Source organism: Enhydra lutris, unplaced genomic scaffold (assembly GCF_002288905.1).
Source record: "Enhydra lutris kenyoni isolate GAN:26980312 unplaced genomic scaffold, ASM228890v2 scaffoldscaffold96, whole genome shotgun sequence".
Classification (NCBI taxonomy): Eukaryota; Metazoa; Chordata; class Mammalia; order Carnivora; family Mustelidae; genus Enhydra; species Enhydra lutris.
Genome location: NW_019154180.1, coordinates 1,689,718 through 1,704,629, shown reverse-complemented (window position 1 = coordinate 1,704,629; position 14,912 = coordinate 1,689,718). Strand labels below are relative to the sequence as shown.

At 51.7% G+C, this 14,912-nt stretch overlaps 1 protein-coding gene across 1 annotated transcript; it reads right to left on the bottom strand.

Annotated features, from left to right (window-relative positions):
• Positions 1 to 10,710: 10,710 nt before the first annotated feature.
• On the bottom strand, positions 10,711 to 11,712 carry LOC111139206 (melanoma-associated antigen 8-like). The gene has a single exon (XM_022491406.1). The coding sequence runs from the start codon at positions 11,710 to 11,712 to the stop codon at positions 10,711 to 10,713; it is 1,002 nt and encodes a 333-aa protein (XP_022347114.1).
• Between the last annotated feature and the right edge of the window lie 3,200 nt (positions 11,713 to 14,912).

Genomic DNA, 14,912 nt, shown 5'->3' with positions numbered 1-14,912 from the left:
AGAAAGAGAGAACTCTTGCTATGCCAATCATTAGCTTGTTTCCTGTCATATGATTTCCCTGGCCTTTGCATCCACTGCTCTGCATTTCAGGGAACTATATGTCTCAGCTTACCTTGCTAACAGACTTTCATATAGATTCAATCAACAAGAGGCTGTAATGTGTAAGACTGGTGTGTAACAGAAGGTGAGAAACCAGGACACTCCTTCCTTTCTCACTTATCTTTGAACAGCCTATCAATTCCCTCCTGGGTCCCAGGTCCCAGGTCCAACTAGACTGTCCCAAGTCTAGTGGGCCGTTGTTCTTTTTTTTTTTAAGATTTATTTACTTATTTTAGAGAGGATGTGGGTAGGGACAGAGGGAGAGAGAGAATCTTTAAGTAGGCTCCATGTTCAGGGGGTCTTGATTCCACAGCTCCATGCCCACAGGGCTCCAACATGGGGCTCAATCTCACCAGATCCCATGACCCTGAGATCAGGACCTGAGCTGAAACCAAGAGTTGGATGCTTAACTGACTACAACACCCAGGAGCCCCCCTACTGTGGTTCTTAATTGATGACACTAGCTTCTAGATTTCTCAGGTTTTTCCACTTTCACCATTGTCTCTCCAGACCTAGAGGTGGTCTTCCCTGAGTTGCCTCACTCCATTTGTTCATTAGCTATGTAACAATTTTCTGTAGTTAACCCCCTCTCTGTTTTCCAGGCTGGGCACTGCCTGATATACTTTTGCATTAAGAGTGCCCCTAAGGGATAGGCCCTCACAGTGAGTTTCCGGAAGTGGCTTTTAAGCTGAAATTCAGTGAGGCTCTCCTTGCAGGTGGAAAAATGCAATACTAGAAACCTATATTGTAATTACCTTCTATATTACTTGGAATTAAGTGCCCCTTGTAAGGTTTTGGAAAATCACATATCTTCAATGCTTGATCTGTGTAGGAGTAATAATGACTGTGGGTGAGGTAGGGTGGTTAATTTTATTTTACCTCTGAAGGAAAAATTTTATTCTTGCCTCTGACTTTCTCCATTACAGTGTTATGTACCCAACATAGAATGGTGGGTGACAATGGAGATTTTTTCAACATTTCATTATAAAATTTTTCAAATATCCAAAAAAATGAAAGAATTATATAATAAATGCACATAAACCAACCACCTAGATTCTACAATATTTATGAAATTTTAGAACCTCATATACTGAAAAGATAGCATAATATTAAAATGTGCAAGAGACTAAAACAGACTCTTCATAAGAGAAGATGTACAAATTGGAAATAAGCATATAAAATGGTGGTCAACCTATTTAGCAAATGCAGGAATACAGATTTAAACCACTATAAAATACTAGATACAACATGCCAACCAGGATTGATAAAATAATTGTCAAAATCAAGGGTCAATAAGGATGTAGAGCACCAGTAAGACCTAAACCTTGTTAGTAGGAGTGTAGATTGCTATAATCTCTGGGAAAATATTAGGGCATTATTTACTAGATTTGTTTTTTTTAATGTTATGTTAGACACTGTACAGTACTAGATTTGAAAACATGTTCCTACTATATCTCAGAAATTACTCTGGAACATTTTTAATGATTTTAATGGTAGAATCTTCGATAATGCCTCAAATTAGAAAAACCTCAAATATCCGTTACTAGTAAAATAAACTTTTTAAATGGTGCTTATGTATACAATAGAAAACTAAACAGCAATGGGAATGAATAAAGTAATGTTATATCAACAACATGGATGAATCTCACAAGCATAACACTGCATTAAAGAAGCCAGACATAAAAGACTATATACTATATGATTCCACTTATATAAAACTCAAAAATAAGTAAAACTAGAGTATTAATTAGCTATTATCTTGTGGTGGAAGCATCAGCAAAAGCTGTGTAGGCACCTAAAACTCTCAGGGAATTCATCTAACAAGAATGTTGATCTAAAAAGTGTGATGTGAGAAGACTCCCTTTTGCTATTTTTTATTTTCCCACAATGTAGCCATTGAAGAAAAACCATTCAGAGGAAGTGTACAGTAGAGTGGCTAGACTACAGACCCACTTTCTAGCTAGAAAACTGAAAGGGAGCCCCTTAGGGGCAAGAGTAAGGTGGAGATCTCTGAGAAGAGGGAATGCGAGAAAGGAATTCCATCAGATGGTTTATCAAGTCCTCAGTTCAACTCCAGCTACTCATGCAGGAATCAAGTATATATGGAACAAATATCACTTTACCCATCACCAACAAAATACATATTTTCCAGGCACATATGGAATATTCACTAAAACAGACAATATTCTTGGTACTAAAACAAGCATCAACAAATTTTCAAAACCTGAAGCCGTGAAGACTCTATTATCTGAACATAATGGAATCAAATTAGAAATCAGTAACAAATACAGTGGGAAAAATACCATAACACTTGGAAATTAAGCAACACATTCTTAATCAATGGGTCGAAGAGAAAGTCTTAAGAAAATAAAAATGTATTGAAAGTGAATTAAATAAGTGCAGTATATCTTAACTTGTGGAATGCAGCTAAAGGAGTATTTAGAGGGGACATTACAGCATCTAATGCTTAGATAAAGAAAGAAGAAAGATCTCAATTCAATAATCTAAGCTTCTACCTTAACTGCGAAAAAAAAGAAAAAAAAAACAAAGCAAGCAGAAGAAAGGAAATAAAAGATAAGAAATTGATGACATTTAAAAAATGGATAAAGGAAACCAAAAGCTGTTGCTTTGGAAAGATCTAGAAAATTCCTTAAACTCTACATAGACAAAACAAAAGAGAAAGAAGACATAAACAGTTATTATCAGGAATGAAACAAGGGATACCACTACAAACCCTGCAGCCATTGGAAGGATAGAAAAATACTAAGAAAAATTTAGGCAAACTAATTCAAAAACTTAGGTTAAACTGAACAATTCCTTAAAAATCAGGAAACAACAAAGCTCATCTTAGGTAAAATGGATACCCTGAATAATACTATACATTATTACATAAATTGATAGAATACTTTAAAACATTCTGAAAATGAAATCCCTAGATCCAGATGGTTACTCTGGCAATTTCTCCCAACTTTTTTTTTAAGATTCTATGTATTTATTTGACAGAGGGAGACATCACAAGTAGGCAGAGAAGCAGGCAGAGAGAAAGAGGGAGAAGCAGGCTCCCTGCTGATCAGAAAGCCCTATGTGGGCCTTGATCCCAAGTCCCTGAGATCATGACCTGAACCAAAGGCAGAGGCTTAACCCACTGAGCCACCCAGGTGCCCCTCTCCCAAAGTTTTGAAGAGTTATCACCAATTCTATAAAATCTCTTCCAGAAGATAGAATAGGAGAAGATTTTTGTGATTGATTTTATAGGGTCAGCATTACCTTTATATTAAGACCAAGATAAAATAGCCTAAGAAGAGGAAAAGTACAGATCAATACTCCTCATGAACTAGATGCAATGAGACCCAACAAAATAATACCAAATGGAGTCCAGCAATATATAAGAATAATAATACAGCACAATTAAATGGGATTTATCTGGGAAATGCAAGGCTGGCTCAGTATCATAATTAATCAGTGTGATAAACCATATTAACAGACTAAATAATTTTATAATCACCTCAATTAAAGCAAAAAAGACATTTCAAAATAACACACAATATTCACTTATAATAAAAATACTCAGAAAACAAAAAATAAAAAGGAGCTTACTCAACTTCGTAAAGGATGTCTACAAAAAACCTACAGCTAATATCAAACTTTTTAGTGAAAGACTGGCTGTCTTTCTCTTGGGATCAGGAAAAAGGCAAGGATGTCTACTCTCACTGTTCTTATTCAAGATTGTGTAGAATTCTTACCTTTGGAATAAAGCAAGAAACATAAATAAGAGGTATACAATGTAGAATGAACAACAGTGTCCTTATTCTCAGAAGACACAAGTGTCTATGCACATATTGCATGGAGCACTGGGTGTTATATGTAAACAATGAATCTTGGAACGCTACATCAATAATTAATGATGTACTCTATGTGACGAACATAACACAATAAAAAAATTTTTCAAGGAAACTATTAAAAACTCCTAGAACTAACAAGTATAAAATATTAGGATAGAAGGCCAACACACAAACATAAATCATATTCCCATATAATAAATATTGGAACACAAATTTTCTAAATACCATTTCAATAGCTTAAAAAATGAAATATATATATATATTGAAAACTACAAAATGCTAATGGCAGAGTCAAAGAACTGAATAAATGGAGAAAACATGAACTAAAACATTCAACATAGTGAAGTGGTCAATTCTCACCAAAATGATTTATAAAGTCAAAGAAATGCCAATCAAAATCCCAGAAGTTTTTATAGATAAAGGAAAGCTGATTCAAAAAGTTTATCAAAGGGAAAAGGAACTAGAAGAGTTAATTTTTTTTTTTTAAAGATTTTATTTATTTATTTGTCAGAGAGAGAGGGAGAGAGAGTGAGCACAGGCAGACAGAATGGCAGGCAGAGGCAGAGGTAGAAGCAGGCTCCCTGCCGAGCAAGGAGCCCGATGTGGGACTCGATCCCAGGACGCTGGGATCATGACCTGAGCCGAAGGCAGCTGCTTAACCAACTGAGCCACCCAGGCGTCCCGAAGAGTTAATTTTTAATTTTAATTTTTATTTTTATTTATTTTATTTTTTCCAAAATCAAGACATATCAGTTTATTTCAATATAAAGATATTTTAAACAGATAAAATTGTGTCAGCGTTTAGAAAAAGTTATTTCCTGGGGCGCCTGGGTGGCTCAGTAGGTTAAACATCTGCCTTTGGCTCAGGTCATAATCCCAGGGTCCTGGGATCGAGCCCTGCATTGGGTTTTCTGCTTAGCAGGGAGTCTGCTTTCCTTCCTCTCTCTCTGCCTGCCTCTCTGCCTACTTCTTGTGATCTCTGTCAAATAAATAAATAAAAATCTTAAAAATGAAGAAAGAAACTAATGTTATGTAAGTGTTGAATTACTATACTGTACACCTGAAACTAATACAACACTGTATGTTAACGCTACTGGAATTTAAATTTTGTTTATTTATTTGACAGACAGAGATCACAAGTAGGCAGAGAGAGAGAGGAGGAGGCAGGCTCCCTGCCGAGCAGAGAGCTCAATGCGAGGCTCGACCCCATTTTGCAATAGGAAGATATGTACTACTACCTTCATAAGTAAGATTTCTAGATAAGCCTAACAACAAAAAAGCAGCCATGTGAAAGTGACTGCTAACTGATGCAACAAATCCTGACGTTTGAAGGGCTAACACAACAGAAGTGAATATTTTTTAAAGCTTTTTTAAATTTATTTATTTGACAGAGAGAGAGATCACAAGTAGGCATAGAGTCAGGCAGAGAGAGAGGGGGAAGCAGGCTCCCTGCTGAACTGAGAGCCCGATGCAGGGCTCCATCCCAGGACCCTGGGATTGTGACCTGAGCCGAAGGCAGAGACTTAACCCACTGAGCCACCCAGCCGCCCCCAGAAGTGAATTTTTGTGCACATAAATTCTGATACAGTTTGGTAGGGGTCCTCTTCTTTTCCTAGACCCTGGGTCCAGGTTGTTTTCATCTTGTGGCTCCCCATCTCAACGTGGGGTCACCAATTTGCTGGTGAATCAAGGGAGACAGCATGGAACTGACAAGACTGTCTCTCAAATGCCTGGATGTGAGAAACAGTGCTTCTGCTCACATCTCCATGGCAAAGGGTCATCACGCAACCCTCCCTAACTACAAGCAGACTGGCAAGGTAGTGTCCCCTGTGTTCTGGAGGGAAAGCAAGACACACTATGGATGAATATTTAAGTTTCTCCCATGTATTGTCACACAGTAGGTGCTTAACCAAATGCAACTATTATAATTTGTTATGACGACTGACTTCATTGCTGGAAGGAGTTTCTGAGGTCGGATTTGCCTTGGAATTCTTTGGGCTTTTCAAGCACCTCCTGTGTGACCAATACTTTCAAATACAGGATGCCATCTAATTTTCAAATGATTCTGTAATCCCAGCAGGGACTGCATTTAGTGGCCAGGAGACTACAACAGAGAGTAAGGTTCTATGTTGGGGGAGAGAAGGTGCTCCCTAGCTGTTCCATGGGGACCGGTGATGAGCACACTAGCAGGCCAGGTTCAAGAGTTAGGCAAAAGAGCACATAGGGGAATACCAGGGAAAGGCTGCTGTAATTTGGGGAAGTGCTAAGTCTGGAAAAAAATGCCAGCGCCTGGGCAGTCAGTTCTCAAAGAACTCTGGGGCTCAGGCAGAAGAACTCTAGGTTATTAAAGCCCACAGACAGTACCCAAATCCTGTTTGATTCTCATTGTCACCTTCCTTCCTTAGCCCAGGTTTTAGTATCTTCACATATACAAACTCTGTACTATCACTGCAAATTGTTCACAAATCTAAAATAAAATAGTCTAAAATAAATAGTTTATTGAAAAACTTAAAAAGGACAAAAAGAAACTGAACACAACATAATGTGTAGGTTAAAAAAAAAGAAAAAAGAAAAGTAAACACAAGCACACACCAGTGTGAAAAAAAAAATCTTCCTGAATATTTTTTACTTCTTTCGTCTGCTTTAACTCCCAAGCCCATATCATACACAAGTCTGGATTCTTCCATCTCATAAACATCTCCAGAATCCACTCCTTTTCTCAAGCCCTGCACCGCTGCCTGAACCCGGCCTCACACATGTCTTCCCTGGATTAGAGCAGGAGGCTCCCAATGATGCCAGATATAGGCCTGCAAACACGATTTGCCCAAGATGGGCTTTAAGACATCTGCAGTGGTGTCTGCCACAGGGAAGGTCTGGCAAGAGTCAGGAGGAAATCAACTCCTTGCAAAGAAGACTAGAACACAGAGCAAGTTTAGCTACACCTGGAGGAAAACATCAGCTCCTCAGAGCAGAAACACAATGACTGAGAGTCCTCAGGCTGGGGAGCTCCTGTCTGATATGCCTTGCCCTGGTTAGGATAGCTGAGGACCTGGGTGGCATGTGCCCACATAGCAGGCTATGGCTAAAGAACTGCATTCTAGGAATGACTCCAAGGAAATGGGTTGAAGGCCTGGGGCATGTCCTAGCTGCTACACTGTTATACCCCTTAGAGCTGGATCCATCAGTTCCCCACAAAAGGAACATGGGAAGGTCCTGTTGGCAGAGGAACCCCCGCTTCCATCCTGGAGTGCCCCACGGGCTCCAGTCCTGGGACTTGGGCCAAGAACACCCAGTTCACGAGGTCAAACAGGCTCCAGCTCACCTCAGCCTCCTCTGGGCTCCCCTGACTCTCCCCTGCTCAGCCCAGGGCAGTCCAGACGGGATGCGGTGGGGGTGCTCCTCCTTCCACCTCTCCTGGGGCGGCCAAGCCTCTGTACAGCCTTCCGCATGGGAACCCGAACCCCCTCCTCCATGGCTGCTTTTGAGACTGGGGGTATCTGGGGTGAGTGGGGGAGCGTCCCGGTGGCCACGCCGTCACCTGCAAGTCTCTCCTCTGCTCCAACGGCCCGACTGCAGACACCAGGGTCCCAGCAGGCTCTGGGGGTGGCTGACAGAGACACACGCCCTCTCTGGCTCAGCCTCAGGAAGCAAAGCGTCAGAGTCACCTGCACAAGGCCACCAGCTTCATGAAGCAGTTGGGGTTACACAGGAGATCTCCGAAAGTAACACAGCATTGTACACGGTCTCACACAGTCACGGGGCGATGACGGTCATTCGCGGGCCCCGGGCGCACTCGCCACCAGGGTGTTGAGTCAGCTCTAGCGGAAGCACGGGCACGCTGAGCGGGATTCGTGGCTGGGGCCCCCCGAGGAAAGATGAGTGTGAGAGGACTGGGGAGTGAGGGCTTGGCAGCGGGGAGACAGGAGGACGAGACCCCAGACATTGCAGACCGAGGCCAGGGTCAGGACAGGCCGGGCGGTGCACGAGGCATGGGGGCTGCGGGCCGGGCCCCAGGAGGAGGACCCCCGCCCTGTTCCCACAAGGCCCACATGCAGCTGGCTGCCCGGCTCCCAAAAGACTCATGACGGCCCCGAGGGGACCGACGGGGTAGCTCAGGGACCTGGCGGTGCAGGGGGCAGGAAGCATCCCTACAGCCCGTTTCCCGAGCGGGGGCTCCTGTGGGGAAGGCCGCCCGCCCTGCACGGAGCAGTAAGGCCCACGCGTCGGGCATGACACACACGCGTAAGGGTCCGTGGGTCTGACACCAGTGTCCGGCTGAGGACGCAGCGCGCTCTCTGTTCTGTGCTGTCAGGGCAAGGAACGGATCCAGGGTCCCTGGGGCGCCTTCGATAGGAATGCCTGTGACAAACAGGATTCTGCCACGGGAGCCTTCCTAAGCGCAAGAGGACTGGCCACGCTGTTTCCCCCTTAGCCTGGGGGCAGGAGGAGCACAAGAGGGGCCCCAGCACTGGGCATCGCTCTGATTCACTCTTGCGGACTACGTTCTCAGCCCAAAAGGCATTTCTACTTTTCCGAGGCAAAACCCCCTCATTTCTGGGAGGGGTTCCTGAGAAAGTCAAACTTGCCTTGAAAGTCTCCGCCTTTGGATGTGCCCAAAGACCCAGGGGCAGGGGCTTCCAGTGCGGGATCGCATCGAATGTTCACGAGTTGGCACACGCACGGACGTGGCTACCACATCTCAGCGGGGCCGATCGCCCTACTCACTCCCGAGCCCCTTTCGGCACTTCCCAGGGCCATAACCTCCAAGATCTCAGTGGGCTGAGAATGTTCGCTTTCCTCGGATGCACAGTCCGAATCCTCTCTAACCCGTGAGTCTCTGCTCCTGTCCCGCTTTGGAAGAGGCCGGAACACGTGCACGCTGGCGTCTGAGGGTCTGCAGTGCTTGGGACAGCTGTCCGGTGCTATTGTGACCCACCCACCCCCCCACTCTCCCCCTCTCTAAATGTTCCGTTGCCCTGACAGATCACAGACGCGGGGTTCGAGTGGAACGTCAGAGAAGCGAAGCACGCCGTGCTCTCTGCCTCCGCACCTCCGGGAGGACAGACCCCAATGATCCACTTGGACAGACCCAGTGCCCAAATGGGTGAGGGTGGGGCAGGGGGTCCAGACCAGCTCCGTGCAAGGAACCCAACGGTCCCCAGGAACAGGAGGAGACCGCCTCGATGCCTCTTTTCAGCTTCTCTCCCATGCAGACCTCTGAGCTTCCTTCCTTTCTTCCCACGAACACCCAGCCACTCTTCAGGACTGGCCGCGGACAACTCCGGGGAGCCCCGATCCTTTCTCCTGGCCGAGGAGGCAGCGAGGGCGCCCCCAGTCCAGGGGGAACAGGGCTGTCCGGGACGTGCGCATTCCCCGCTGTCGTCCACAGAACGTTCGTGGAGACGGTAGGAATAAAGCCACTGAACCTTCACCGCGTTCAAATACCCTGTGACAGGGCCCGGCACGCCGTCCCTTCAGGCCACAGGACACTCACTCGGCCTTCTCCACAGCCCAATGCAAACTGCTCCCAGCATTTATCCATTTAAGACATCTCTCCCGCCCCAAAAGCACCCGATCCCCAAAGAGGGCCACTGTCACCACCCGGCTTCCCCGTGACCAGCAGCACAGAAGCGATCATGGGGCCCCTCAGGTCACAGCCCTGCCACCCGGGCTGGGTCAGGGGCATTTCCAGGGCAGTGCTCGCCTCGGGAGCAACACCCCCTCACTCTGCTTCCGCTTCATCTGCAGCTCTCAGGGCCCGCCTGCCCACCTTCGTGCCAGGACTGGGACTGCCACACACGGTCCCCTACGGCTGGGACGCGTCCTGCTTCTAGCGTCCTCCGCGCTCACCCGCAGCGCCTTCCAGACAGTAGAACTCAGCCCATGTCTAGGATTCGAGGAGCCAGTGAGCAGAGCTCCCTCTGTGCTGAGAGGACGCTTCTCCTCCTTTCTTGAAGAACCAAGCCAGGGCAGGAGCCCCCGTGTGTGTGCCTCTGGCATTTACACCATGACAGCCGGCGGGGCATCAGAGAGGCAAGAACCCACGCGCTTCTCTTCCCCCACGCGCTTCTCTTCCCCCTTCCCCTTCCTATTCCATTCTTTCGCCTTCCCAACCCATCCCGAGGCCCAGCCCTGTGATTCTGGCCCAGAACCCAAAAAAGGAGGCAAAGTGTCTAGGCTGGTCTCTAGGACATGGCAAAAATCCTTTCTGCTTCAAGATATTTTATTTCTTTATTCGAGAAACAGCACACAGAGAGGGAGAGGGAGAGGGAGAAACAGGCCCCACTGAGCAGGGAGCCCGATGTGGGGTCAGATCGCAAGATCCTGAGATCCTGACCTGAGCTAAAGGCAGACGCTTAACCAACGGAGCCCCCCAGACGGCCCCGGGACATGACAAAACTCGTAACTCTTGACCTGGGTCAGGACAAACGCTGTGTGGGGGGATGTCACTCACACACTCAGCCGCTGAAGCCAATGAAGCCTCCTATAACAAGGAAGCCCACTGGAGAGCTTCGCCAGGGACACCAAGCTCTGAACTTGGGAGGCATCGCAGGGAACCGCCCCCCGCACCCCCCAAAGGAGGCTCTTTGCCCTGCATTTCCCCCCAACCCTCCCTGGCCCTGCACTGCTTAGAAATCCCAGGGCTCTCTCTTCACACACACACAGGGAAGAACCATGAAACAATCTCACTTCGTGCCCAGCACCCCGCAGGACAAGCTGCCTGCCGACCCCGCCGGAGCCGGGACCGCACCACAGCCGCCCCTGGGGCTCAGGCCCCCTCTTCCTCATGGCTCACAGCCTCTTCAGAGGGGGCCGGGGAGGGAACCGGCAGCCCGGGATAGACTCGCAGCAAATACTCCAGCACTTGCAACCTGCTGGTTTCCGCGTGGGCCCTGGGACCCCACAGGAACTCGTAGCGGGCAGGGTCACTGCCGGGCACCTGCCGGTACTCCAGGTACCCTTCCTGCACCCAGACATTGGTCAGGAGCTCCCGGGGCTCCCCAAAGATGATGTGCTCCTCGCCGGCATACACCCCCATGACCCCCAGCGCTTCCCACACCACCTCCTCGCGGGCACGGTCGCCCTCCAGGAGGATCGCCCCCAGGAGCACCACCAGGAGGCCCGTCTTGGGCGCGCCCTGCTCAATGCTCAGCATCGCATCGCAGGTGAGGCCCAGGACGGGGACCAGGACGTAGGAGTGCTCGCTGGGGTCCACTTCCTTCACCTCCACGCCGAACACCAGCTGCATGCACTTCGACGCCTGGCCCAGGATCCCGGGGAAGGCGTCCTGCTCACCCTCGCCGACGATCGCCAGCATCTGCGCCTGGCTGGTCGGCTCCTTGGTGAGATACTTGAGGAGCAGGAACCCCACCAGGTCAGCTGTCTTCTCCTGGAGCACGTCTGAGAGCCAAGGCTCGGCTTCTTCGGACTCCTCCCAGGTGCTGGACCCCTCCTCATCTGAGCTGCTGGAGCCCTGGTCGGGCTGGCTCCAGGCAGTGGCTGCCATGGCCGCGGGCGAGGGGCAGGCCCGCTGAGGGCTCTGGGGAGGACTCGGGGTCCCCGCAGCAGACCCCTCCTCCGGGGGCCCCAGAGACAGGGCAGAGCAGGAGAGGGAAGGGACGGTGGACTGGGAGGAGGCAGAGGCGGAGGAGGGAGGGAGGGCCTCCACCCCTCCAGCCCCGCACTGCTGTGCCTCCTCCAGGCCCTGGCCTGGTCCTGGTCCAGGGTCTTGCTCCAGCTTCCACAGCTCACTCCTCTGACCCAGGGGCATGGCGTTGGTGTCGGGCTGAACCTGAACACACATGTGCGCGGCTCCTCAGGGTGCAGCCCAGCCAGCAGAGGCCCGGACGTCCCAGAGCTGACAGTGGGCTGCGTCGCCCATGGGTGCCCAGGGCTCCCCTCCGGGTTGGGATAGGTGAGCCCCTGGCTCCAGGCTCAGAGCAAGGACCTCACCTTGACCACTGGCACTCACCTGCACCGTGATCCCAGGGACTCCTGCCTCACACCGAGGGCTCAACAGCCCCTTCTCGACGACCCTGGGGGATAAAAGGAGGAGGCACCTGACGGTGCAGACTTACAGCACCCGCCCGGGGCCCGGGGCACACAGGAGGGCTGGGTTGGACTCCCTGAGTGGGCCACCCGTCCAGGCCGGGCGGTCCCCTCCTTGGCCTCTCAGGGGACTTCTTTCCCCTGCCAGGACCTAAGCCCCACCCACCTTGGCCCAGAGGCCAAAGGGTCCCAGCAAGACCACGCAGCCCTGAGCCTCCAGGAAGGAAAGCGAGGAGGAGGTCCACATCTGGACCGGCCTGCCATAGGTCTACAGGGCTCGTCACGGATCTCCAGGGATGGCCGAACGTCGGGTTCCGTCTAGACTGGATGGGTGCGACCCTCTGTCTATACCTTGACCCCTCGGAATGCCTGGGAAAACTCCCTGTGCTGACTGGAGGCCACCTTCCTGGTGTCGAGGCCTCATCTCACGGAGAAGCCAGAAGGAAAAGCGAGGAGAAATCAGTCTGCCCACCGATGCCCCGTCTCCCTACCGACCCCCGTGTCCCCATGGCTGACAGAAGTGTGAGGGCAGGCCTGGGCCCTGGGGATCCAGTCGTGGGAGGCATCTCCTAATTTCCCACCTCCACCCGTGCCTCCTCCACTGACCAAAGTCCAGACCCTCAGGCACAGGCCCTCCCCTCCCAGAGCCCAGGGATCTGGGGACGAAGAGGGGCTCCGCCTGACAGACCCGGCCAGGGTGCTCAGGGCGGTCAGGGAGAGCTGGCCAGATTTCTGGGCCATCCCCTCCTTGTCCCAAGGGGTGGGTTGGGAGCCCTCGCTCCTGCCTCGGGGGTCCCCACATTGACTCTTGCCAGGACCAGGGCCTCCTGTGTGTCTCCCAGGTGGGCTTCCTCGGATGACCCGACTCCGACCTCTCCCAGCATGGCCCTCGCCTCCCTGAGAGCTCCCAGAGGAGGGTGAGGAGCCACCACGCCCATGTCCGAGGGTCCATCCCCCACGGCCAGCTTCCAGCAAGATCCCAAAGGGCTGGCGGTGGGGACCGACCCCTCTGACCTGGGATGGGGATGCCCTCAGGCTCCCGGGAGGCTAATCCTCCTTCCTGCCAGGGCCTGCCCTTCCACCCAGCCCCCAACCTGAGACAGAGGCCAGGTGCCCCTCAGCCCGAGACCTCACTCCCCGAGGTCTCCCCACCTTCCAGCCCATGAGACAAGTGAGCATGTCTGCCACTTTGGGCCACCGCTGACCGATCCTCCCTGGGCTGCCAACAGGGCAAGGCCGGACTCCGGGACACTGGCTTCTTTGCTGAGAAGGGAGGACCGGGTCCGGCCAGTCCTCCCCCAGGGTCCTCATCCTCACTCCCAGAAGGACCTGTGACCCTCCTCCCCACCCCGTGCTCCACACTCACACCCTCACACACACAAGCCCACCACACCCCAGGCCCTGTTCCTTCTCACCACAGCCCGCAGTCTCTCACACCCAGATGTGGACATCAGGACAGGCATGTGCTCCTCCTACACTGGGGCCTCCTCCCCGAATTGAACGTGCTGGGGACCAGGATGCCTCAGTCCTCCCTCTGGTCCTCACCTTCCAACACAGCAGGCCCGCGGTCCGCCCGGGAGATCTTGAAGCCTGATGCTTCCACCCAGACCCCCGTCTCTGGGAGACTTGGTGGGAATGCAGGGCTCGCCCCATGCGGTCATCTGTCCCTGGGGCCTCCTGGGACCAAATCTGGTCTCTGTCCCCAATCCTGCAGTCCTCCTTGCAGTCCTCGCCTTTCCCCCCAGCGACACACGGCCCATCTCCCCCCTTACGCATTCTCCATCCTTGTGACCACCGGTCCTCAGAGGCCCCGAGGCTGAAGTGGCCATGCACGGCGTGGGATCGCCCACCCCAGGAGCCTCCCGGGGCTGAACCAAGGCGCGGTCCGGCGGGCTCCCTGGGGACTCCCTCAGGTCCTCTCGCCTCGAGCCCTAGCGGGTCCCGGGCCTCTCCTGTCTGCTGTCCCGGGGCCGGTGCTCCCACACCAAGGCTATCGCTCCCCTGAGCCCACTGGCTCAAGTCTGTGACCACGATGTGCAGCGGCGAAGCCCAAGATTTCCCAGGACGGACCGCGGGGGCGGAGATGGGGCGTCCAGGTCTCTCGGGCCTTCTTCCCCTTTCCAACGGGGCTCCCTGGTGCCTATGCCTTTGTCTGCTGTACTGCCTGTGGATCGGCTCACAGACAACGGGGCATCCAGCCTCTGGGAGACCCAGGTGGACAAGTGGGGGACACACACACACACACGAACACAAATGAGGAATCCGTGTCCCACACTCAGGCTTCTAGGGGCTGACTCTGGTTTGGGGTCCAGGCTCCCTCAGACCTCCCTCTGCATCCTCACCGTGAAGCCCAGCAGGACCTGCCCCCACGTCTTTGGTCACCCGAGGGAGGCCCTTTTCCTTCTGCCAAGGTCCCCAGTCACTAGAGAAACCCTGATGCGCAAGTCCCACCCTAGGGGATACGAGACCCCCATCCCGCCCAAATGCCTTTCTAAACTGACCCTGGGAACCGAATGCTGTGAGGTCCCCTCTGTCCTCCTTCAGGGTTCATACCGTGACTCCCATTCGCGCCTGAGCCCTGCCCTCTGAGGACCTGAGATCTGTGCCTTACACCAGGCCCTTCGTCACTCAGAGACCCGGATGCGGAAGTCCGCCCTCGCCACGGGCTCCCATCCCCCACCGCGGATCTTCCCTGACTGACTCTGGGCTGGGGTCCTGGGTCCCTCAATCCTCCTACATCCTCACCATGAAACAAAGCAGGACCTGTGCCCGCCCCTCTGCCCGCCTGAGGGAGGCCCTGCTCCCTCCACCAAGGCTCCCAGTCTCTCTGGAGGCCAGGAGGCTCCAGTCAGGCCACCAGACCACTTGTCCCCATCCCGCCCGGGGGACTTCCCAGAATGGCCTTGGGAGCCGATGTCGGTG